Raw genomic sequence first — 24,365 nt, forward strand, 5'->3', positions numbered from 1 at the left:
TAAAATGTGAGATTCTCTGCTATGCCTCTGAGAGGGGCTTTAAATCACCCTTTCACCTTTCTAATCCCAGGATACTCTAGTGACTGGAATGGCTCCTGGCAGAGAATACACACTCCTGGAAGGTTTAAGTAATGATAGCTTCCCCAGGCTGTGCTATGGGCCCCAGCATTGCCTGGTATTTGCACAGGGTGGCATGCTGTGACCCAGCCCACTATGTATCCCTCCTGCCCCCCGCCTTGACCCCAGTACTGGGGCTTGTGAGGAGGCTCTCAGAAAGCAGCCTTGTGACTATCTTCTGCAGTGCCGGAGTCAGCGGAATTCCTGCTCAGGAAGATAATGGGTTTTATAATCTATTTATGCTGCTCCAACCCATTCACTTGCTCTAAAGGGGTCAGAGTGGAGAGTTCAGGATCTCACAATTTGATTTAGATCAGAAATTTTCAACCTTTTTCCATACCAGGACTACTCTGCAGCCAATCCCCAACCCTCTTATCTATATGGAATCTTCCTTCAATTTAGCAATATGGGTAGGGCCCGATGTTTGTAACCCCATGATATCTGTTTGCAATTCTCCTGGGGGTAAAAACGCCCAGGCTGAGGACCCCTGATTTAGATTAATCCTCTAAATCACCACTGCATTCCAGTCATCTCTTGGGTGAAGGGCTACACAATATTCCAACTATTATAATGTCTGTCATATTATGAAATGTCAGTAGTAATAATGTATAATGACCTGTCATGTTATTATGACATGACTTGGTATGTCATCTCATGCACCCATTCCCTGTGGGAAAAAATCATATGTGGTCATGTAATTAACAATCATTCTGCAGACACACAAAGGGTGAGTTAAGGTTACAAAGGCAACCTTAATTATAACAATTTTTACCTTTAGAGTGCTTGACTTTGCAAACTCAATGTTGCATTCACATAGGCTTTTTGTGTACACACACAGTATTGATCTAAAGAAGAAAGACTATTTTGAATGAAGTTATTGTGAAACAATTGTATTGATGGAAGTAAAATAAATATTTAGAGAGTAAAGAAAGAATTGTTTTGTATGCCATCAAAATCTGGTAGAGAATATTTGTGTTATGGACCTATTCAGGTAGAGATCAACATGTTCATAAGATTTTTCCAACCTATAGTTCAAGCTGTGCTTGCACTGGTCTAAATTAAATCAGTGTGACTGTAGAACTTTTCCCCTCTCAATTTTTTCTACCGCTGGTTATTAATTATTCTATATTAAGCAGACTTTATAAATAATTAATGAGTTTGGATTCACTCCAACCTGAGGGACATGAGAATAGCTTTAGAGGAAATAGTCATTTTTTTCCAACAGAAGCAGCCACTGTACTTTGCCACCCGACTGTGCTGTCATCTTGGAAGAACAAACAGGGTGCAATTAAGTGCAGTGTGGCCTGTCCCAGCAGAATCAAGTTAGGTCATCTCGTTCTTTCCCACATCAGTTCTCGTCAGTATTTTTCCTTGTACTTTAACAAATCCAGTTTCAATAATAAAACCACAGCAATAGTTAATAAGATAAACCCCAAGCGCTTTATGAACATTCAAAAGCTGTGAACTTTGGAGAAGAGATTGTTGTGACAAACGATATAGACTCTGACGTGGGTTCAGCTGTTTGAATGAAGAAAAGGTGGATTCACAAATGTGATAAAATTTGCAATGTCTATTATTTGCAAAAGATTATTCAACCACTCACTGACCTGGTCAAAAATAAAAAAAAAATGTCCAGATACTTATTTAGTGAAGTAACGTCAAAAGTTGTAATGGATACTATTTGCAAAAATGAGAGGGGCACCTTCTCCTAGACATTGGGGAAAGGTGGCTCCCAGGAGAAAGAAGGGGATGTAATCAAATCCCTCCTTCATATTGGGTTGATTGCCAGGTGATACAGCAGCAAGTAAGAAGCTTGGTGCTACTCACATGATATAGGCAAGCACATGCTCACAGGACTGAACATGTTCTAAGATTTTAAGGCTAGAAGGGTCCAATATGTTCATCTAGTCTGACTTCCTGCATAACATAGGCCATAAACCAGTGGTGGGCAACCTGCAGCCTGTCAGGGTAATCTGGCAGGCTGCGAGACAGTTTGTTTACAAACCACTTTGCCCACCACTGCCATAAACCCTGACACAGTAACTTCTACATCAAAACGCATGTTGTATGGACCCAAGACCAGCTGTGCCTGTTAGATACCTGCTAACTAAACTCCTTGGTTACAAAAAAAAAAAAATTAACATCAGCTTCAAAGATTGACAGAAGCTCAGGCCATGTGGAGTTTAAGTGTTCCAAGAGGCTGGAGCTCTTTCACATCTGAGACCTGTGAATTTCTTCACGAATTATGCTGAGGGGCTGTCTATCTTTGGGGGAAAGAGTCAGGTTCTCTATGATTGGGGTGCTCTTGGAGAACAAACTGCAAATGTGCTGGGCTAGCACACTGATTATCTGAAGGTTTCCCTTGAGGCGTTCACATAATAGGGATTATCCTGTTTTTGAAGGAGAAGACCAGCACGCTCTGTCATCGATCTTTGCACAGAACTCCTCTATGAACTAAGTGACAGGATATGGCCATTTATTATTTGTTTTGTTTTGCTAAATAAGGAGGGTGTGTGGAACAGACAGTGCAAAGAGCCGCGATTAAGAGGCTTTTCTAATTGGTATTTGTATATCCAAAGTTTGCCAGTATTGCCTCTCCCAAGATTATACACTGGCTCCTATTGAGTGCACTTGGAGGCAATAGCTTTTCAGGCATTAGGAGCCAGATCCTTGGCTGGTGTAGATCAGTATAGCTACTTTGAAATAAATGGACTTACACTGATCTACACCAACTGAGGATCTGGACTAAAAAAATCCGTTAGCTATGAGCCTTTCCTGCGTCCCAAAATGGTTTAATACTGTAGGAATTCTGAAGCAATTACACAGTGCAGCCTAAGCACTCTCCATCGTGAATGCTGAAAAATCAGTAATCAGTCAGCAGAAAATGAGAGATTTTTTCTATCCAAGCTGCTTTATAATGCTTTGGAATGCTCAAAATTGTAGCCAAGGCAGGGGATTTTTATTTAATTAAAATACATATGTATTGCAAGCACTTAATGATGATTAACAGGAACAATACTCTCCTTGGATTTGCCTTTTGCCACTTGACTCACAGTGCAGAAAGCACTGTTAATAACATATTTCTCTCTGTGTTACATACTTCTATTTGAATAAGGGATAAAGTCCTACTATTAGGACTATATTGTCTAGCCAGATACATTTCCCAGCATTTGGCAGCATTGTATAATTCTACTTTTCATATCAGTCTGAACATATAATGAGACAAGGTACATGAGGTAATATCTTTTATTGGACAAACTTCCCTTGGTGAGAGAAACAAGCTTTTGAGCTTACACACAGCTCTTCTTCGGGTCTGGAGAAGAGCTCTGTGTAAGCTCGAAAGCTTGTCTCTCTCATCACAGACGTTAGTTCAATAACAGCTATTACCTCACCCACCTTGCCTCTTTAATATCCTGGCTACCACAACACTGCATACAATGAATGTATAATGTAACTTCTCCAAATAAAGATAATGGAATCAAGAAGAATACAGGCATCGAAAAGATTGTAATTACAAATAAACTCAAAGGTGATAAATTGAACACAACATTAAATTCTTTCCAGATACTTACTGGTTTAAAATATTTCTATTTCCAAGTTAACAAAAATAAATGTAATTCTCACAAATAAATTCAATGGGTATAGCAGGCACTAAAATGCTGATTTGATTAGCACAGCTCAATTCATTTTTTAAATTTATTTTTCAAGGCCGACAGATACACTTCACAAAAATAAACACAGAGCATGAGCAATAAGATTTTGGAGGGGGTGAGGGTGGGGAGAGGTGTTCAGGCCTTGTAAAATTTGAGGGTTTTTTTTTTGTTCCTGGGATATTAATGCCCACTAATCAATAGACAACAGAATACAAGTGTAGCATATGGGTTATGAAACTAGGCACATTTCTTTTAATATTATATGCTACAATGAAAGCCCAGTTAATACTCAGAGGCCAGGAATCAAATTCACTCATGCTGGCAGAGAGAGGTGTAATTTATTTGTCTCTGTACCAGCTGATCCCCCTGTACCCTTGGGGGAGTCATTCTGAGGGAAGGCAAAGAATGACATTGCCACCTGCCCTACGTCAGAGCTTCCAGTTTGCAGGGGCAGCTTTACGGCTTTAATTTTTTGTGAGGGGAATCCACAGAAGCCCTACCCATGGAGAATGCTGAGGAGATGCACTGATCCTTTGCATTTAGCAGTTTCCCTAGCTAAGTCCCTTTTTTTTGCCCTGTCAGCCACTCACTGGAAGGCACTTTGCAACCACTTTCTGCCCATGCACCATCCCTCATTAGGCTTCTGAGGTCCTGTGACTGGGTGTCCACCAAACAAATGTGGGTTAAATCTAGTCCCCAGGCTACTGAATTTATCAAACTCAATGCCACTTAATTATGCGGAATGTCATAAAGGCGGATTTGGTAATAGCTGTTTCCATGTATAAAGTCAACTTCTGGAGAATCAAGAAACAGCATAAGCAAGCAGAAAGAGGGAATTATTAATATCCATACATTGTATACAGAGCAAGGCTGAAGCAATCCAAATAACACCACAATTAAGGCAAAAGAGTGTACAATGCCTCAGAAAAAAAGAAAAATGTAAGTTATGAGAAAACATTAATGTAGCTCCATGAGGGACTTTACAGAGGGACTGTACGGGTTAATACAGAGCCTGTACTAGGAATGGGGAATTAGGAAAGGACAAAATGGGAATATATGGTGGTCAATTAAAGATTGCAGAGAAATGATAAAACAGAATGTGTTAATGCTAGAAAAAGTAGCTAGGGGCAAAAGTGTCAATCCCACCTGAAGTACACTCCAGCAGCAGAACAAGTGCACTTACCTCTATTTCTCTTCTACGGAGTCCTTAAAACAAGCTTTCTTGCCTCAAAAATACCCCTTCATTGGGCAGGTATATTACAAAAACGTAGTGCAAAACATAGTCCATTTCTCCCACCCAGTGTATATAGTCTTTAAAATCCCACATCCTCTAGTCCATCATTTTAGCACATACTGTGTTCCAGCTTCTTTCACCATACCTGAGCTCTTCTTCTGTCCTCTCCTGTTCTTTTACCAGGACTGCCACCACAGCCCTTCCAGCTGGAGTGGAACCCTGCTCTTCCCCGCAGGAATCCCTACAGCCTCTGCTGGGGTTCAGCCCCACCAGAAGAGACTCCATCACTCCCCCTATTCCGTTGACCTCTTCCAGCTCTGCAGCACATCACCACTGGTGGGTAAGACCCTCCGCCACTCCCCTGACTTCAGCCCTCTGCTCTGGCTCAGAAGTCGGCAGGCAATTCCCTCTGCAGCTTTCTGACTTCAGCCCTATCCAGACCTGGATCTCTGGCTTGGAGAGGCCAGAAAGCAAACCCCACTTGCTGCTCTCCTGCCTTCAGCCTTTCCCCAGCTACAGCTTCCTTCAGGGACCTTCTACAGCCTCCTGCTCTCCAGCAGCTCTCACCTGCAAATGTCTCCGAGTCTTTCAGGCAGCTCTCACCTGCCCCTGTTCCCTAGGACTCAGGTGTCTTCTTATAAAGCTGAGCTGGGGGTCAGATGCCCAGTCACAGGGCACTGGCCTGTTCCCTCTAAAAGGGCCAGTGACACCCTTTGACAAAAGGCCTTTACAAATCCTGTCTATTGGTGAAAGGAAAAAAAATACTCTAAAGGAACTAGATTCCTTTCTAGGTACATTTCAAGAAGAATTTCATGCAGAACCAAATTAAAGCATTTTCTAAACTCTTAATAAATTATGTTAGCAATATTATCTCCATTCAACTTGTGGGAACTGCATAAAGGAAAGTTCATAGCTTTGTTGCATATGATATGTAGCATGTGAATTCATACTGCTTCTTGTTCTTTAAGGGAAAGATTCTGCTAGGTTACTCTCATTGAGTAACACATGATCCTAATGATGTCAACAGAACTATTTGTAGAGCAAGGTGCTACTCAGTAAGAGTAAGGGTATCAGAAGCTGTCCCTAATTCATCATCATCTAAATGCTTACTTGTTAATTCCTAGATTGCTTGCTTCTTTAGGGGATGGAGAATTGAGGTAAAATTCTGCACTTTACCTTTCAAAATGCAGAACTTACAACCAAAGAAGAGTATGGACTATGGTGGCTTTAAACCACCTTTTGTGCCCTCCTGATCCTCATCTACTCCTGGTGCTGGAGAGGCTCTGACATAATTTAGACAACCCTACTCTATGGGTCACAGCAAAGCTGCATGCTCTGGCCCTGCCCCGATGTACCACTTCCACCTGCAACTCCACCGCCAACATACAAGAGGGACCTCAGAAGGCAGCCTTTGGGCGGTCTTCCACAATGCATGTGCCAAGAGAATCCTGCCTCGGCCACAACTAGGGCTTCAGGGCCACTTTCCTTTACTCCTGCTCTTTCACCTGGTGTTCACTAAACCCTCTGATTGAGGGGAGAGATTGTTTTGCCCACTTTAGATCTCCTGGGCAATTGCTAGAGTTTTGCACCAAGGACTGAACAACATTAGGCAATACCCAGTTTATGCATATGGATATTTATGCATATTCCTCTAACCTTATCATTGTAAGAATAATTTTATTAAGTAAGCAAAAGAGAATCAAAGGGAATAAAGCCTAATGAAGGAGAGTAAGTTAACTCATGTAAAAATAAGTTACCTACCAAAAGAGGTATATTACTGGCATTTATAATTTTAGGCATAAGACCCTACTATGTAGTAATTTGAGTTAATTCTTAGACTACAGATCATCAAGAATGAGAGATGATCATCGTGATATTAAAAATATGGCTATGTAACACATTGACAGAAATATGGACCAAATATCTCCAAATACAGCCAGTTTATGATTTTTGTAATATATCCATCTATTGAAGTGTGTACAGAAATATTTTGTTTTTACCAGATTACGCCATGCTCTTGCAAAGATTTACATGTGCACGTAACATTATGCATGAGAGCTGCCCGCTGACATCATTGCAAGCATATACAGGAACAAAGCCTTATATTGCAATCAATATCAGGGATGGCAACTGAATTATGCTGTCACCCCTAGGGTTGATTCCACCCTTATTGGGTTGAGACACATTGACAGGACAGAATAAGAAACTCACATAGCCTCTCGTCTTGCTTGTTAAATCTTCTAGGTAAATAGAGGACATCAGTCTCCAGAATTCTCAGTTTGGTAAATTCAACAAGCACCTTCGTTTATGGGTTTGGTTGTTTTACTTTTTCTTTTTTTTTTTCTTTTTTTTTAACAGATTGATTTCTCCAAAGGAAATTTATTTCTGGCAATTTGTTGATTTGCCTCCTAAGCTGTTCCTTCCTGCTGTGTTATGATACGGAAAGCCCCCTATTTAATGACCTCTTCTGTTACTCACTAGATTTCCTTTTATTCATTGATTACAATCTCTTTTGTTTGCTCTTTGCTCATTAAATTGTTGCTACATCTATGTTTGCCTAGGTCTGACTAGATTTGTGCAAATGCCTCCTAATAAATATTTTTATATAAATAAAATAACATTTATCTTTGCTTTTATTAGAATATGGAGTGTCAGATTGCTATGCAACATCACTCTTTTTGTGAGAGGGTAGAATTTTCCTCACAGCAATCACAAGACTGCAAATGTATTTGGCCAAATGCTGGCATACTCCACTGATTTTAATGTAGTTATACCAATTTATATCAGCTAAGGATCTGGCCCACTGTTTTTGGCATAAAAACTTTTTGATGTTATTTTTATCAAGCTTTATTTGTACATGTAACCAAATCATTCCAATGACAGAGCAACTGTCTCCTTTATTTAAATAGTGTTTTAATTGACATTGAAATTTATTCGTTAATATAATTTGTTCTTTATCATGTTTGCTCTTTAAATGAGTTTCTATTAACCTCTAACACATTAATAAAAAGAAAAGTAGTTGGGAGTTTACTCATGCATAGGCCTGGGGCCAACACTCAGCACAGCAGTGAATTTCATTCTTAAAGCACACATTCTGAGTCAATGCATGAACACCATCCAAAGCATTATCAATGTGCAGCCATATTCTGACCATCATCAGCCCACTTGCCAGAAGGAAAATAATTTGAGCAGAGCATCGTGCAAATGAAGCCCTGCTAAGCCAGGACAATATGCACCATAACGCCTGACCCTATCCTAGAATATTCCTCCACAAACAAACACACATAAATTCCATACTTGTTACAATGTTACATACTCTTATGAAAAAATGGGCTAGGGGCAAATACCTATTAATGGTAATTTTAAAGGACATTGTTGAATCAGTACAGCATTAAGGTCTATTGTCTAAAAACATTAGAATAATACTTTTAAAAAACTGATTGTTGTATCCTTTTCTAAAGAATCTGTTATGGTTGATTCTGTAAATATGAAGTTGGAAAGTTCTTTAGAAGTTTATTATTAAGTGAATAGTGCATATTAATCCAGTTTAGAAACATTATAATACATGATTTAATTAACTATTTAAATACATTTATATAATGGAATGTGCAGTAATAATCCTCATGAAAAGTCAGTGCATCTCTTTAGATGACTCTATGGTTAACAATTCTACATTTTTCTTTCAAATTATCAAATGTGACCAGGTGATATTTTAGAATTATCTTTTAAAACAATTAAAGCTGTTCATAACACAAACACATGCAATGACAAACAGTTTAACTCATATTTACCACTTTATAGCAGCTCCCAGAAACCCCAATCAGGTTCAGGGTTCTACTATGCTAGGTGCTGTACAAACAAATATAAAGGCACCATCTCTGGCCTCAAAGAGCTTATAATCTAAGGCCCCAGTCCTGCAATTGTGTCCATGCAGGTAGAACAGGGGTGGGCAAACTACGATCCGTGGGCTGGATCTGACCCCTCAGGGCTTTGGATCCGGCCCGCAGGATTGCCCCGTGGTGCTGTGGGCCCCGCGCCGCTCTCAGAAGCGGCCAGCACCACATCCGTGCGGTCCCCGGGTGGGGGGGCAGAGGGCTCGTGCATTGCCCTTGCCTCCAGGCACCGCCCCCCGCAGCTCCCATTGGCCAGGAACTGGGAACTGCGGCCAATGGGAGCTTCGGGGGAGGTACTGGAGTCACAGCAAGGGCAGTGCAAGTGAAGCCCTCCATCCCCCCTCCCTCAGGGGCCGCAGTGCTGGTGCGAGGTCAGGGCAGGCATGCAGGGAACGTGCACTGCCACCCTGTGGAGCCACTTTAGGTAAGCAGCACCGGGACGGAGCCCGAACCCCGCTGGTACCCCGCCCCCCAACTCCATGCCCTAAACCTCCTGCCTGCACCTCACACCCGTCCCGCACACTAACCCTCTGCCCTGAGCCCCTGCCACACCCTGCACCCCAACCCCCTACCCTGAGCCCCCCTACCACAGTCTGCACCCCTCCTACACCTCTGCCCTGAGTCCCCTCCTGCACTCTGCACCCCTCCTGCACCCCAACCCCCTTCCCTGAGCTCCCTCATACACTCTGTACCCCTCCTCTGCCCCAATCCCTTGCCCTAAGCCCGTTCCTGCACATCGCACCCCCTCCCATACCCCACACTCCCTCCCGCACCCCAATCCCCTGCCCTGGCCCTGCATACAATTTCCCCACCCCTGAGGTAGAACTTTATGCTTCTGTGGAGTGCCAACTGAAGTTAATGGGATTTTGCACTGATGGAAGGGGCTGCCTTTGCAGATCCAATTGCAGAATCCAAAGAAGAGAAGTGACATACAAATGTGTGGGGAGATAGATACATTAGTTAGGTATTTTTTTAAATGACAAATGTATATTTCTAATGTAAGTACCAGCTTTCTCCTTATGTTCTTTGTTAGGAGTTACAGTAAAAGGAGGTCTTGAGGATGGATTTGAAGGAGGAAAAGGTAGTGATCTTACTGGTCAGTTCAAGGAGAGTATTTCATGGGTAAAAAGTAGCATGGAAGAAGGTACAGAGACCTTCATAGGTAGTAAAATAGTCAAATCATTTTTCCAACTAATTTATACACGTGTTCCTCCATTCAGATCTTGTATAGCACATGTTTATTTATCTATACGTCAGCATTTATAAATTGTCTTTTCTATAGCATCTAAGTGCAGAGTTTCAGCTCCAACTGATTTTTTTCTTAGTGCTAGTATACACATTTCTGGATATTCAGGATTTATAATGGAAACACTGAAATATCCTTTACAATAAGCAACAGTGACCATTCTGAATGGAGTGTGTGAGATTGCATGAGGATCTTGATCTTAGGTAGATATGCATCTGATGAAGTGGGTATTCACCCATGAAAGTTCATGCTCCAATACGTTTGTTAGTCTATAAGGTGCCACAGAACTCTTTGCCGCTTTTACAGATCCAGACTAACACAGCTACCCCTCTGATATTTGGGTAGATAAATTAGTCAGAGTCATGGATGTTATTAACAACCCCCCCACAAACAAAAAATAGTCCCTGTTGTGTGCACATTAAATAATGCACCATCACACACAAGATCAATCATTTATCCTATATCCTTTTAGGATCTAGATTTTACTAGTGCCTCTATAGTGATATTAGGACCCTAGGTAAGGTTCGGGGTAATTAAGCTGTTAATAATCAAAGTCAAGAACAGAAATTGCAGAGTCTCAGATAAATAAATGATTAAGCACTATATGACTCAAACCACATTGAGCCAACCCAATGCCTATTTATTTTATAACCGCAAAATATTTATAACAATTACAAACTGAGCGTATAAATATGCATGAATTTTTGAGTCCATACAAGTTTCATTTGATCCATTTTTCATCTTGCTAGAATCTTTGCTAGCTAGTTTATATCAGCTGTAATAAAAATACAGTTACATTCATTATTGTTTTTTCAGTTTATATTGTAGATAGAGATAGGACTACTTGTTTTGTGTTGGGCTATTTACAGAGCCCTACCAAATTCACGGTGGTCAATTTCACAGTCACAGGATTTTAAAAATAAATATCATGATTTCAGTTATTTAAATCTAAAATTTCATGCTGTTGTAATTGTAGGGATCCTGACCCAAAAAAGGAGTTATGGGGTAGTCGCAAGGTTATTATAGGAGAAGCTGCGGAGGCTACTACCCTTACTTCTGCTCTGTTGCTGGCAGTGGCTCTGCCTTCAGAGCTGGGCAGCTGGAGAGCAGTGGCTGCTGGCCGGGAGCCTAGCTCTGAAGGCAGTACCAGCAGAGGAGTAAGGATGCATGGTGTATGGTGTTGCCACCCTTACTTCTGTGCTGCTGCCTGCAGAGCTGGGCCCTCAGTCGGCAGTCACCACTCTCTGGCTGCCCAGCTCTGAAGGCACCAGCACAGAAGTAAGGGTGGCATGGTATGGTATGGTATTGCCACCCTTACTTCTGTGCTACTGCTGGCGGGGCGCTGCCTTCAGAGCTGGGCACCTGGCCAACAACCATTGTGGTCTGGCCACCCAGCTCTGATGGCAATGCAGAAGTAAGGGTGGCAATACTGTGACCCCCCCCCCCCCCAAATAACCTTGCAACCCTCCTGCAACTCGCTTTTGGGTCAGGACCGCCAGTGTGAGAAATGCTGGTCTCTCCCCATGAAATCTGTATAGTATAAGGTAAAAGCACCCAAAGGACCAGATTTCATGGGGGGAGACCAGATTTCAGGGTCCATGACACTTTTTCATGGCCGTGAATTTGGTAGGGCCCTAACTATTTAACTTTCTTACTAGCTGGTGCTCTTCATAGTAATGATTATGCCTCTGTATAGCCATTGACACAGTCTGGCATTAATTAGCAATTGTTCCTGCTGATGTGATACCACATGAGCTTTCCTTCCAGCCATAAATAGGATAGGTAGGAGATAACTCAAGCTCAAGCACCAAACAACTCCAAGCATTTCTGAACAAAGCAAACAGGTGAAATTTATATTTCTCTATCATATACTATGTTGAAGAGCAAAGTATAAACTATTACATAGGCTATGATTATACACTTTACATCTATACATCATGTAAACTCTTCTTCACTAAACATCTAACCTGAGACTGTTAATCAGTCAAGATTCCTATTGACTTTAATGGTTTTGTCGCTATAGCAATATTATTGGTGGCTCTTTTCACGCAATAGAAACAGAGACTAGAGGATCAGAAACATATATTAAACATGGAGGACTGCTATCATGGAGGACTGCTATCATGGAGGGATACCTGCCACAGGTGTGATATTTTTCATTTAGGGTAAGTGAAAGAGAGTAAAAGGCACTGCAGACAAGGCAAAACCTGCAGCGGGCAAAGTTGCTCTATGGAGGACAAGACAAGTGGTAGGGTATTCTCATTGTAGGTGCTCTGAAACTATGGGCATGAGCACAGTAAAAGAACTATATTGCAGAGAAGAGAACTGTGGGAATCACTCCCCCACCAGACATAACAAACCCCAAGTCTGTGGGCGTTCATGGCACTCTAAAGGCCCATCTCCTTTCTCAGACATTAGCCTGGTGGACTTGAAGGTTAAGGGAGGCTATTTGTTTACAGAGGATGATCCTTTCCATCTGTAAAAGAAAATGGAGTTACAGGTATATGTTATTAAACTATGTATTTGTAAGGAGTGGTTACTTTGTACATACGGACACGATAGTCATCAGCCGGGATCAAACCTGGGAACTTCTGCATCAAAAGCATAGGTTATATCAGTTTAACTGAAGGAAAAAATTAGTGGTATGAAGTAGGCTGTGATAGTCACTGAAGTTACTAGAAGACAACCCAATGACAATACCAAACCAAAAGAGTTTAGTTTAGTTTAGTACGTAGTACCATTCTTTTATAAAACAAGTGAATTTACAATCCTGGAACGCAGTATGTTAATCTTAACTGAAAGAATTCCTGATTGTTCATTCCAGGATCACAATAGGCTCCATGTTTTCCCTTCAGTTCATTGCATGGAAGCTAAGAAAGACCTAGATCTCATGAGTACAGGACCAATGGTCCTGACCCTGCTTTGAATAGCAAAGAAAAAATAGCTGTTAAAAGATGCTGCCCAGTCCTGGACAAAGTACAATAGTTGTACCTGCATTGCTGATTTCAGAGTGCTAAAAATTCACATCTTGGAACCTACATGACCGCCATGGAGATGAAAGAAGTCTGGATCAAAAAATTCAGACAATATGGCTTAACAATCAGCCATCCCTTTGGAATGATTTGGGGTTTCCGTCCGATTCAATGACTAAATATATAAATATTTTTCTTGCCAATATTTTGCTCCCATGCATATGATATGCAGTGTGCTTCAGTATAATGATGGATTTATTAAAAAGATGATTGACTAACACATTGCCTCATGCTGACTGCTGAATTTCAACTCACACTGCTGAGCTGCTAGACTAACAGATTAGGTAAAAGAGACCAGCAACTTCTCACACTTAAAGTATCATAAAATCAGTTCTCAGAACAATTTAAATAACCATCTTTATATTGATGCAATCCCTTTAAATCTTAAGGGAAATAATCCCTTTACATCTCAGCAGACCGAATCCACAGTTGTGGTTAAAATATAAAACATAGCTGATTATTCCATACTGTTAATCCCCTGCGAATGCCATCTCCTACTTCTCCTCCTTCCAATATTTGTTGAGCTACCTGAAAATAGCTATTTGGAGAAAGCCCCAGGATAGAGATTATATTGAAAAAGTGTGGGCCAACCTGAAGTGAAGTAGAGAGGTCACCCAGAGAACCATACCGTACATGGTTGTTCTTAGTAAAAAAAATAGTAGTTTTCAAGATTTACTGCAGATTAAAAATGTGTTAGAACTGTCCAGTTTATTAACAATATATGCATGAAGCAATGATTGGCAGAGGGGGCTGAATCATGAAGATGGTGCCTACTCAACCTATTCTACCTGCACAATCAAAATTATCTTTTAGTCTGTCGTTTTGATCCATTTAGGCTATTTTAGTTTGTGGAAGTTTAAAATGACTGTCTCTCCATTCAGATGGAACCCCAAAACAGACAGGTTTTTTAGACCAAAGATTCTGCACATAAAGACAAATCCCACTCTAGAACTGTTGTCATGTTCCATGGACTACAGTCAGAGATTTTAGGAGTTTTTAGTCCAGGATAAGATATCAAATCAGGGCTTCCCAATGTCCTCTTCCCCTGCACTGTAGCAACCCTTGTGACTCTCCCTGCTGTCATTCCATCCAACCCTGCTTCTTCCCCAATAAGCCTCATCTCATCCTGGATGCTTTTATTTAATAGCCTGTCTCACTAATGAAGATTTTTCCTGACTCCTACACTGGAATAAATCAGCATAACTCTCAGTTGACTAATAAAAGCAAACCAGTATGCACCAGCTGAGGATCTGACCCTATGTTTTGTTTTTTAAATAGGAATAGTAAATATGTATTTACAATTTCACTCATGTTAACCACATGTGGGTTTTCACTGCCTCCAGATTGCGACTTCTTCAGGAAGGGACTGTTTCCTCTGTGTGTACACACACACACACACACACACACACACACACAAATAATAGCAACTGTTCTTTTTACAAACGCTAGCCCTGCCTCTTGAGTGGCTTCTGGGTTCTGGTTGTTTCTCTGTTTTGGTTCACTCATTTTAAACCATCATTGTACTGGAGTATTGTGCTCTTCATCTTTTTTTACATTAAATAATTCTAGAGGTGGGGATGGGATTATTATTTTTCTTATGGGAAGTTGTTAATTAAAAACCTGCATGGATCTGGACCGTTATTCAAAGGCTGCAACAAACAGCAATTGTATCAGATAATGAGGCTGCCAAGCCACTGTTCTCCACGAGAAACCCTGGTGCTTAGAAGAAATGTTATTAGACTTTAGCATTTTTGTTTCTGGCCTAGCAAGAACAGGTCTGTGCTATCCACAAGGTGTGCTTTTCTCTGTATGTGCCAGCTCCTGCTTTTAGATTGCAGTGAGTGCTTATATCTACATAAATTGCATTGCATGATTGTAAAAAAATAAAACTTAATATAGAAAATAATCTAAGATTGTAAATGCATTGAGAAGAATGAAAGGTCATAATAAATAAAGGATGGCCAATAAATTATGTTGTAAAGGTTTTGCACAAATGTAGTCGTGGCTGCAGTAAAAAGACCTTTATCTACCAAACACACAGAACAGTTCTCAAATGTAGATTGATTTTTAGATTGCATGACATACTGAAACCAACATGTCAATAAACCAGAGAGAAGCCATAAGCATGATTAAATACATTTCAACACAATGAGTTCCATTACACAATCCGCTTTGTACATTTTTCACTGAGGGGCACACTCTGGGTCACACAGAAATATTTCACATCACTGGCAGCATTAAGGAAAAAAGCCTCTTAAAACAGAGAAAAATTGATCACTTAGGGTGGCTTTTCTCATAATTTTTCTCTATTTTTTACTTGTGATCAGAAGGTCTATCTATTGTGGCAGTTCACTGACGGAGAGGCAAGAAATCATAAAAGGGAGAAATTATTAATTTTCATTATTTACAGAATTTTGCTTCTTTCTTGACTTTCAAGACAACATGATTTACAAAGGGCATTTTGGACTGCCACCTGCTGAACTATGTTGTGATAAAACACCAATCACTGACTCTCCTAGAAAATTACCTTTAAGGGCATAATAAAGGACAGTTACCTGTTCCGTAACTGGCGTTCTTCGAGATGTGTTGCTCATGTCTATTCTACAGTAGGTGTGCGTGCTTGCCACATCTAACGGTGCCGGAAGTTTTTCCCTCAGCAGTACCCATAGGGGGAGCGCTGCTGTGACCACTGGAGTGGTGCCACTATGGCGCACTATAAGAAGCGCTGAGCGCCCCCCCCCCTCAGTTCCTTCTTGCCTGACCAACTCTGACAGTGAGGAAGGAGGGCGGGATGTGGAATAGACATGAGCAACACATTTTGAAGAATGCCAGTTACGGAATAGGTAACTGTCCTTTCTTCTTCGAGTGCTTGCTCATGTGTATTCCACAGTAGGTGATTACAAGCTCTGTGTGATGGAGGTGGGTAGGAGTTTATGAATCCCCTAGCTTAAGCACAGCCCTACCGAAAACAGCGTCATCCCTGGCATGGGAGACGATCGCATAGTGCGACGTGAACGTGTGTCCTGAGGACCAGGATGTGGCCCTACAGATAGGGATGGGGATAGGGACATGGACCACAAAGGCAGCCAACGAGGCCTGAGCCCTTGACGAGTGAGCCCTTATGATAGGTGGTGCGGGAACCCCTGCTAGGTTGTAGCATGTCCGGATGCACGACGTGATCCTCCAAGACAGTCTCTGGGTGGAGATCGGTTGGCCCTTCATGCACTCTGCCGAGGCAACAAAGAGTTGCGAACACCGACGGAACGGCTTAGTCCGCTCCAGATAAAAGGCCAGAGCCCTGCGCACATCGAAAGTATGGAGGTGGCATTTCTCGTTAGAAGCACGCGGCTTAGGGCAGAGGATAAGTCCGAAGATGTCCTGGTTCACGAGAAAGGCGGAGACCACCTTGGGGAGGAATGCAGGGTGTGGGCGGAGCTGAACCTTGTCTTTGTGAAAGATTGTATAAGGGGAGGTCACAGGTCAGGGCCCTACGCTCTGAGACCCGCCAGGCTGATGTGATGGCCACAGGGAAGGCTACCTTCCAGGAAAGGTGAGACCACGAGCATGTGGCCAGGGGTTCGAACGGGGGCCCTGTGAGGAGGGACAGCAGCAAGTTTAGATCCCACTGAGGGACGGGCGTTCTAGCATAAGGGAAGGACCGGTCTAGCCCTTTGAGGAAACGCCTGGTGATGGCATGGGAGAAAACCGAGCAGCCCTGAACCAGTGGATGGAATGCCGAAATAGCTGCCAGGTGCACCCTGACAGAGGATGGGGCCAGGCCTTGAGTTCGAAGGGAAAGGAGGTACTCAAGGACAAGCTGGAGCGGGGCAGATGTTGGGGAAACACCCCCCTCACCTGCCCACCTGGAGAACCTGGACCATTTGCCAGGTAGGTCTGGCATGTGGATGGCTTCCTACTTTCGAGGAGGACACGCCTGACCCCCTCCGAACACCCTCTCCTCCTCTGCATTTAGCCATTGATCAGCCAGGCTGTCATTCGGAGATCGTCCAGATTGGGGTGGAGGAGGCGGCCCTGGTCCTGGGAGAGGAGGTCCTGGCGGAGCGGCAACAGTCAGGGAGGGACCGTGAGTAAGCCTAGGAGGGTCCAGTACCAATGCTGCCGGGACCAAGCTGGGGCGATTAGGAAGACACGTGCTTTGTCCATTTTTACTTTCTCCAGGACCTTGGCAATGAGGGGAAATGGGGGAAAAGCGTAAAGAAGTTGGCCTGACCATGACAGGAGGAAGGCATAGGAGACTGCGTTCCTCCCCACTCCCCCCCGGAACAGAACCTGTGGCAACGGCAGTTCTGCCTGGTCACAAACAGGTCTACTTGGGGAGAGCCCCATGCTTGGAAGGGCTGGTGAGTGACCTCTGAGTGGAGCGACCACTCGTGTTGGGACGAGAAAACCCTGCTCAGGCAATCGGCCTGTGTGTTGTTGACACCCGGCAGGTGGAAGGCCTTCAGGGAGATGTCATGGGCTATACAAAACTCCCAGAGGTTGAGGGCTTCCAGGCAGAGGGCCAAGGACCGTGTTCTGCCTTGCCTGTTGATGTAAAGCATCGCGGCAGCGTTGTCCGTGAGTAATCTGACCACCTTGCCGCGCAGCTGCGAGCTGAACACCACGCAGACTAATCGTATCACCCTGAGCTCCCTGACGTTTATGTGAAGAGACAGCTCCTTGGCCGACCACATCCCTTGGGTCTGCGAGTTCCCTAAGTTGGCTCCCCAGCCCAGGTCTCCCGTGTCGGACACTAGGTCTAGTGACAGGGTGAGGTCCCAGAAGGGAATTCCCTGGAGCATATTGTCCAGGCAGGACCACCATTGAAGCGTTGCGATCACCCCTGCCAATACCGAGAGGACCTTGTCTAGTTTGTTGCAGGCCTGGGAGAACTCTGAGGCCAACCAGAGTTGGAGGGGCCTCATCCGAAGCCTGGCATGGCAGACCATGAACATGCACGCCACCATGTGGCCCAAGAGCTGTAGGCATACCCTGGCTGTGGTAATGGGGAACTTCGTGACCGAGGCTATAAGCCCCTTCAGGGTCAGGAACCTGTCCATGGCAAGGGAGGCTGTAGCCTTGGAGGCATCCAGAAGAGCGCCTATGAATTCTATGCGCTGCACCAGGACCAATGTCGACTTGGCTTCGTTTACTAGGAGGCCGAGTTTGACACACATGGCCAAGAGCAGGTCCACATGGATCTGAACCTGGGATTGGGAGCAGCCAGTCATCGAGGTAGGGCAATATTTGTACCCCTTGACATCTGAGATAGGCCACCACTACCGCCATACACTTTGTGAATACCCTGGGCGCGGCGGACTGGCCAAAGGGAAGGACCGCAAACTGGTAGTGGCCCCGTCCCACTAGGAAATGGAGGAAGAGTTATCTTGGATCTAACATACAGAAAAATGAGATCAATGAGAGGACTGCCAAGGAAGCAGGTACTTTTAAGTAAGACTGAAAAAAAAAACGTGGATGAAGCCAAATCATTAGATTTCAAGAAAAAATTAAATTTGGCTTTATAGCTCCTTTATCATTTCCAGTGATTTATCTACATTTGAACTGTGGCCCTTGACTGATACTTTCACTTAAGATTTTGACAGGGGAACCTGGAAAACTAGCTATGAACTGAGAGCACTGATTTGCAGCAGTTCTGCACTAATGGGTTCCCAGAGACTAATAAAATAAGTTACAGTCTAATAAAATGACTGATCTTTCATTCAGTGATAACACTGAACCTTAGCTGTGAAGTCAAGTTATACACATTATTCTAAATGCTGGGATTAAAAAAATAGCAGAAGCCACATGTTTCCCAGCTGTACTATAAACTACACTGCAGAACAGCGAGATCAGATAACAAGCTCAGAACCCTCACTCCTAACTAAGGTGATGGAATCTGGATATGGCAAAGTGGTGATTTACTTGATTTGCATGAACATCTCTTGCTGACTAATCCGACAAGCAATATTGTCAGTGCCTATGAAGAAAATCCTTGCACAGTAAGGCAGGGTGGTGATAGGACAGGACTGTGATAGCCAGGAGATCTGGATTCTATTTCCAGCTCTGTCACTGCCTTTCGTGTCACTGTCACTTTCCCTGTTGTGGGGAAATCACTTTGTCCCTCCCTGAGCCCCCACAGAGAAGCTATGATGCTCCCCATAATGAAAAGTAGGGTCCCTCAGCTTTGGCTAGGCCCATATGCATCAGAACTTGCTTTCAAATTCCTGAGAAGGGGGTGTTTTCTATACAAGGAAGGGAGGAACAGAAGAACCACCACTAAGATGTGTCATTTTATTAAGATTTGATTAAGATTAGGGTACATATACGCTGTGAAAACACCTGGCAGCAGGGAGTCTCAGAGTAAGGGTTAAGTGACTCGGGCTCCTGGGGCTTGTGCTACAGAGCTAAAAGTAGCCGTGTAGATGTTTCTGCTCAGGCTGGGGCCTGGGCTCTGAGACCCACTCCCCTCACCAGGTTTCACAGCCCAGTCTCAAATCTGAGCGGGAAAGTCTACTATGCTACTTTTAGCATAGAGCCCATGCCAGTTGATGCAGGCTCTGAGGGTACATCTACACAGAAAAGAAAAACCCACAGCTGGCCTGTGCCAGCCGACTCAGGCTTGGGGCGCTCGGGTTGCGGGGCTATTTCATTGCTGTGTAGAGTTCCAGGCTCGGGCTGGAGCCCGAGCTATGGGACCCTTCCACCTTGCAACTAGTTTGCAAAATGGCACAGAGGAAAGTTGATGCTGCAATGAACAACATTCAAGTCTGTAAAAGCAGCAAAGAGTCCTGTGGCACCTTATAGGCTAACAGATGTTTTGGAGCATGAGCTTTCGTGGGTGAATACCCACTTTGTCGGACGAAAGCTCATGCTCCAAAACGTCTGTCAGCCTATAAGGTGCCACAGGACTCTTTGCTGCTTTTACAGATCCAGACTAACATGGCTACCCCTCTGAAACTTAACATTCAAGTCTGTAAGTTTTTCCAAGGAAATTTCCCCAGGTTGGAGAAGGGAGCATACCTTGTCAAGCAGCTACTCCCGAACTCTCGTTCATTCCCTGTCTTCTAGACCTGTGGAGTCCAGTGTTGTCAACTCTTGTGATTTTATTGTAAGTCTCATGACATTTGGGGGTTTTCTTAAAGCCCCAGCTCCTGGAGTTGTGTTAGTACATGAGAATCTCAGCTCAAAAACAAAAAGGCAAATAAAAAGAACCCAACATTGATGATTTAAAAAACAAAGTCTGATGATTTTTAAGTCAACAGTCATATGATTTTGGGGGGATAGACTCATGAGTTTTGAATGGTTGGCAAATGTGAAGTCCTCACCATTGTTTGGCTTGTGTGGTTGTGCCCCCCGCTATTGCAGGAGTATAGCTTTCCCATCCCTCTTCCATCTTTGCTAGAACATTTGCCTTTTCGTAATGATTACCATTTTTCTAAATTATTTGTAATCATATGGGAATGTGTTTGCTAAGTATCAAAGTTAATTACTTATGCAAAGCAAAGCTATGACTGATGTTTACAGTGGATCACTAACAATGAATGAATATTATATACATTACATAATGCATTGTAATTACTTAATCCATTTAATAAAAATTATAAATATGGGAACATCCATAAAGATCACAAAATATATTAAATACTAAAAATTACATCAATTATTTAGTAATCAATAGCTAAAAATTACTACTAGATTCAAAAGTTTATTAAAAATTACTTGTAGAAAGGAAAGACATTAGCATTATTAGAATTACAATTTACTGTGCTTATCTTACACTATTGCATGTACTTGGGTTATACGATCTGTGCTTTTTATTGAAGCATACATTCATCAATCTAATTTTTCTCCCTTTTCTTAATTTTCAGCCACCTAAAAACAGAGTCTCAAAAGGTTGAACAATGCTTACATGGTAAAGACATCAATAATGTCCCCGGCAGCTCTTGCCATCTCAAAGTAGGTTTGCAGGATGTTGACAGTTCCCGAGAGTGCTTCATGTCCACAGCCACAGAAGAGTGCGACCCCAGCATAGAGCAGGATGGTGGCAATCAGTGAGGCATAGGGAATACCCCCCAAGCACTTGATGCAGCACTCAAAGCACCCTGCATAGGAAAGAAAATAATAATATAACATTTTTTATTGTCTGGCTATTCTAAAAACATCAGCACCTTTTTTGAGGTAAGGCAATATTTGTATTCATGGATACGGCATATGCACTCTGGAAATTGAAGACTGCGGGCCAAGGAAAGAGCATGTCAGCCATCAGCAATACAGCTTTCCCTACACTGTCACTGTTCTCAGCATCAGAAAATGGAGGGTGGTTCATTCAGCTCTTATGCTTTCTCAATTGTTGTTTGACCCATTAAACACCAACAATCCTGACTAAAAGGAAACTATTAAGCAGTGTGAATCTCCTGTATTTTATGTGCTTCTGGTGTTTCTACTCTGAGCAGATTACCATGCTGAAACTAGGCTAAACCTATAATCATTACTCTAGTTGCTCAGCTAATGGATTATAAAAGAGGACCTAAACAAAACCAGAGAGGAACAATGGTACAGTAATCAGGGCAGTGGCCTGAGGCTCAGTAGAACTACATTCAATTCCCTGCTCCATCACAGACTATCTGTGTGAGATTGGGCAAGTCATTTAGTCTCTCTGTGCCTCAGTTCCCTCTCGTAAAACAGGGATAATACTTTTCTGGCATGTTGGACTGAGGATAAACACATTGTCTGGCACTCAGATACTACAGTTACAAAAGTACCAGTAAAAAATCCCCATGTGCACACACTTAGAGCCTGGTTTGCCTTTTACACCAGTATAACTCCACTTACTTTAGGGTCATTGCTCCTAATTTACACCAGTCTAAGTGAAATCAGAAAAGGACGTAGAAAATAAAAATAGTTTAGATATTACAGGTGAACCACAAGGCTTTAATACTGTACAGTGGCTTAACTTTTAGACCTCTAAGGTTGAGCATATTCAGCCTTAGATTACTACGATGAGTTTATTCAGATCCCATGTCACTTTTCTTCTCCTGCAGCATTTACATTTCTCTCCCCACGCTTGCTCCTTCCCAGCTTCCCTACACTTTCTTCCCCACCAAGAGGCAGAAGATGGCACTTGCCTCCCAGAATAGAGAGCCTCATGATTTCTGTCCATCTACATTCACCTCCCAGGCAGCCTCTCCAGACTCCCTCCCAAAGTCTCTTCAAGTCTGGCATGACCTCCTAATGCATGCTTCCTGCTAGATCCAAGAGGAGAATAGACAAGAACCAGGAGCAGAGGGAAGATGGGTAGCTTCCTTGTTGGGTTATGGTTAAACAGGTAAACACAACTGTACAGTGACTACAAACTTTCTCTTCCAACCACAGTACCAATTTAGGCCCAAATTTTAGGATTTGGGGCAGAGGAGGAAGGAGTGGCTCTGTGACCTAGGTGTATAAAACAATGGGGTTTTTTGGTATACAATTCTACATTTGTAAGATCAACTTTCATGATAAAGAGATTGCACCACAGTACTTGTAGTAGATGAACTGAAAAATACTATTTCTTCTCTTTTTACTGTGAACATTTTTGTAATAAAAATAAGTATAAAGTGAGCACTGTACACCTTATATTCTGTATTGTAATTGAAATCTATATACTTGAAAATGTAGAAAATATCCAAAAATATTTAAATAAATGGTATTCTATTATTGTTTAAGAGCGCGATAAATTTCTTTAATCATGCAATTAATCACTATTAATTTTTTTAATTGCTTGACAGCCCTAATACATGAGAAAGGCAAATTTTGAGGACTATACTACATAAAAGTGCCTCATTTCTAGGAATATTTCCATGGTTTGCATAAAACTCTTAAAAACTTCAGCATTGTATCATTATGGTAGTCCCAGTCCATGAGAACTGGAGTGAAACTGACTAGGAAATGATTAGACTAGTTTAACCATCCAAGCTGAGAGCATAGCAAAATAATAAATGGCCTACATGGGAAACTAAATCATAGGTTTGGGAGTTGGTGGTTTTTAATTCTGTAAGTTTTAATTCTGTAAGATTATCACTAAACAACACAGAGAATTTAAAAAAAAAACATATTTGAGGCCAGATTCTCTGCTCTGATCAAGCTGTGCTTGGCAGAAGATCAGACGGGGGTGGGAAGTGCCCATAAGTCACCTTTGTGGTCCCATGATCCTAACTCAGCACTGGGTTGATCTACCAAGACAAATAAGACCAACCTTAAGGTGCCAGCTGCCAACAGTCCCCAGGGACCATTCCAGGAGCTGATGATATGCTGGTATAGGAGTCGTGGCCAGGGCCATGCTTCCTTTTCCCCAGACATGTTCCTTGCCAACAGAAATCTGGAGTGATGTTGGCAGCACTATAGTGTTAAAGGATTGCCCTACACGGGGGCAATTTTCCGTTGGCCATGTCTGCACGTTTTAAGGCAGCTTTGAACTGAGAGGATTAACTCCATTAGATCATGTTCTCTTTGGTGCAGGGACTGCGGGTGAAATCCTGTGACACATGAAGTCAGTGGGAATATTGCTGTTGACCTCCCTGAGGCAAGGATTTTATCCTGTTTCTTCTGGCGTGTGCATGGACAGTGACCGTGGGAAATTATCATAACAGAAATAATAGGTAATAATGAAGTCAGTAGAATTATACAGATGTGAAACCAGTGTAAGAAGAGAATCAGGCTCACAAAAGACATGGAGAGAAACAAACTATTCCAAACATTTGCCCAAAGACCTCCAATCACATATTTGTATATTGATTTTAAAGACACCCATCCTGGTAATACACTGGGAAATCAGTGTTTCAAAATAAGCAGTGAAGATAAATATGAGACCATATGAGTTGGGAAGGAGTCTCTGGCTAATATACGCAATGATGGAATACCAATATCATTTGAACAACTGCAACAAATACACCTACCAGCAGTATGCCTATATTTCTGAAATTACCTACCACTCAACTACTATGTAAAAGGAAATCAGATAATTAACTTCAATGAATCCATTTTACATTAAAAATAATTACATATAACAAGCATCAAAACTTCCACCATAAAATTTACTAATTTTGGCAAGACCAATGGAAAGCGCTAATAGATAAACCAATCCAAAGTGACTAAATAATTAATGCATAAAAGGACTCCACAAATTAGGACTAATTCCCATTGATTTCTTCT

General features: G+C 42.4%; 1 protein-coding gene across 4 annotated transcripts in view; it reads right to left on the bottom strand.

The window, feature by feature from the left end:
- GPM6A (glycoprotein M6A) overlaps positions 1-24,365 on the bottom strand; it is a 319,807-nt gene that overhangs the window by 39,862 nt on the left and 255,580 nt on the right. For all 4 annotated transcript variants that reach the window (XM_045018381.1, XM_045018380.1, XM_045018382.1 and 1 more), the window contains one exon: positions 21,085-21,277. In XM_045018381.1, coding sequence (XP_044874316.1) covers positions 21,085-21,277 — 193 coding nt within the window. The remainder of the gene's footprint in view (positions 1-21,084; positions 21,278-24,365) is intronic.

Source organism: Mauremys mutica, chromosome 5 (genome assembly GCF_020497125.1).
Source record: "Mauremys mutica isolate MM-2020 ecotype Southern chromosome 5, ASM2049712v1, whole genome shotgun sequence".
NCBI classification, from domain to species: domain Eukaryota; kingdom Metazoa; phylum Chordata; order Testudines; family Geoemydidae; genus Mauremys; species Mauremys mutica.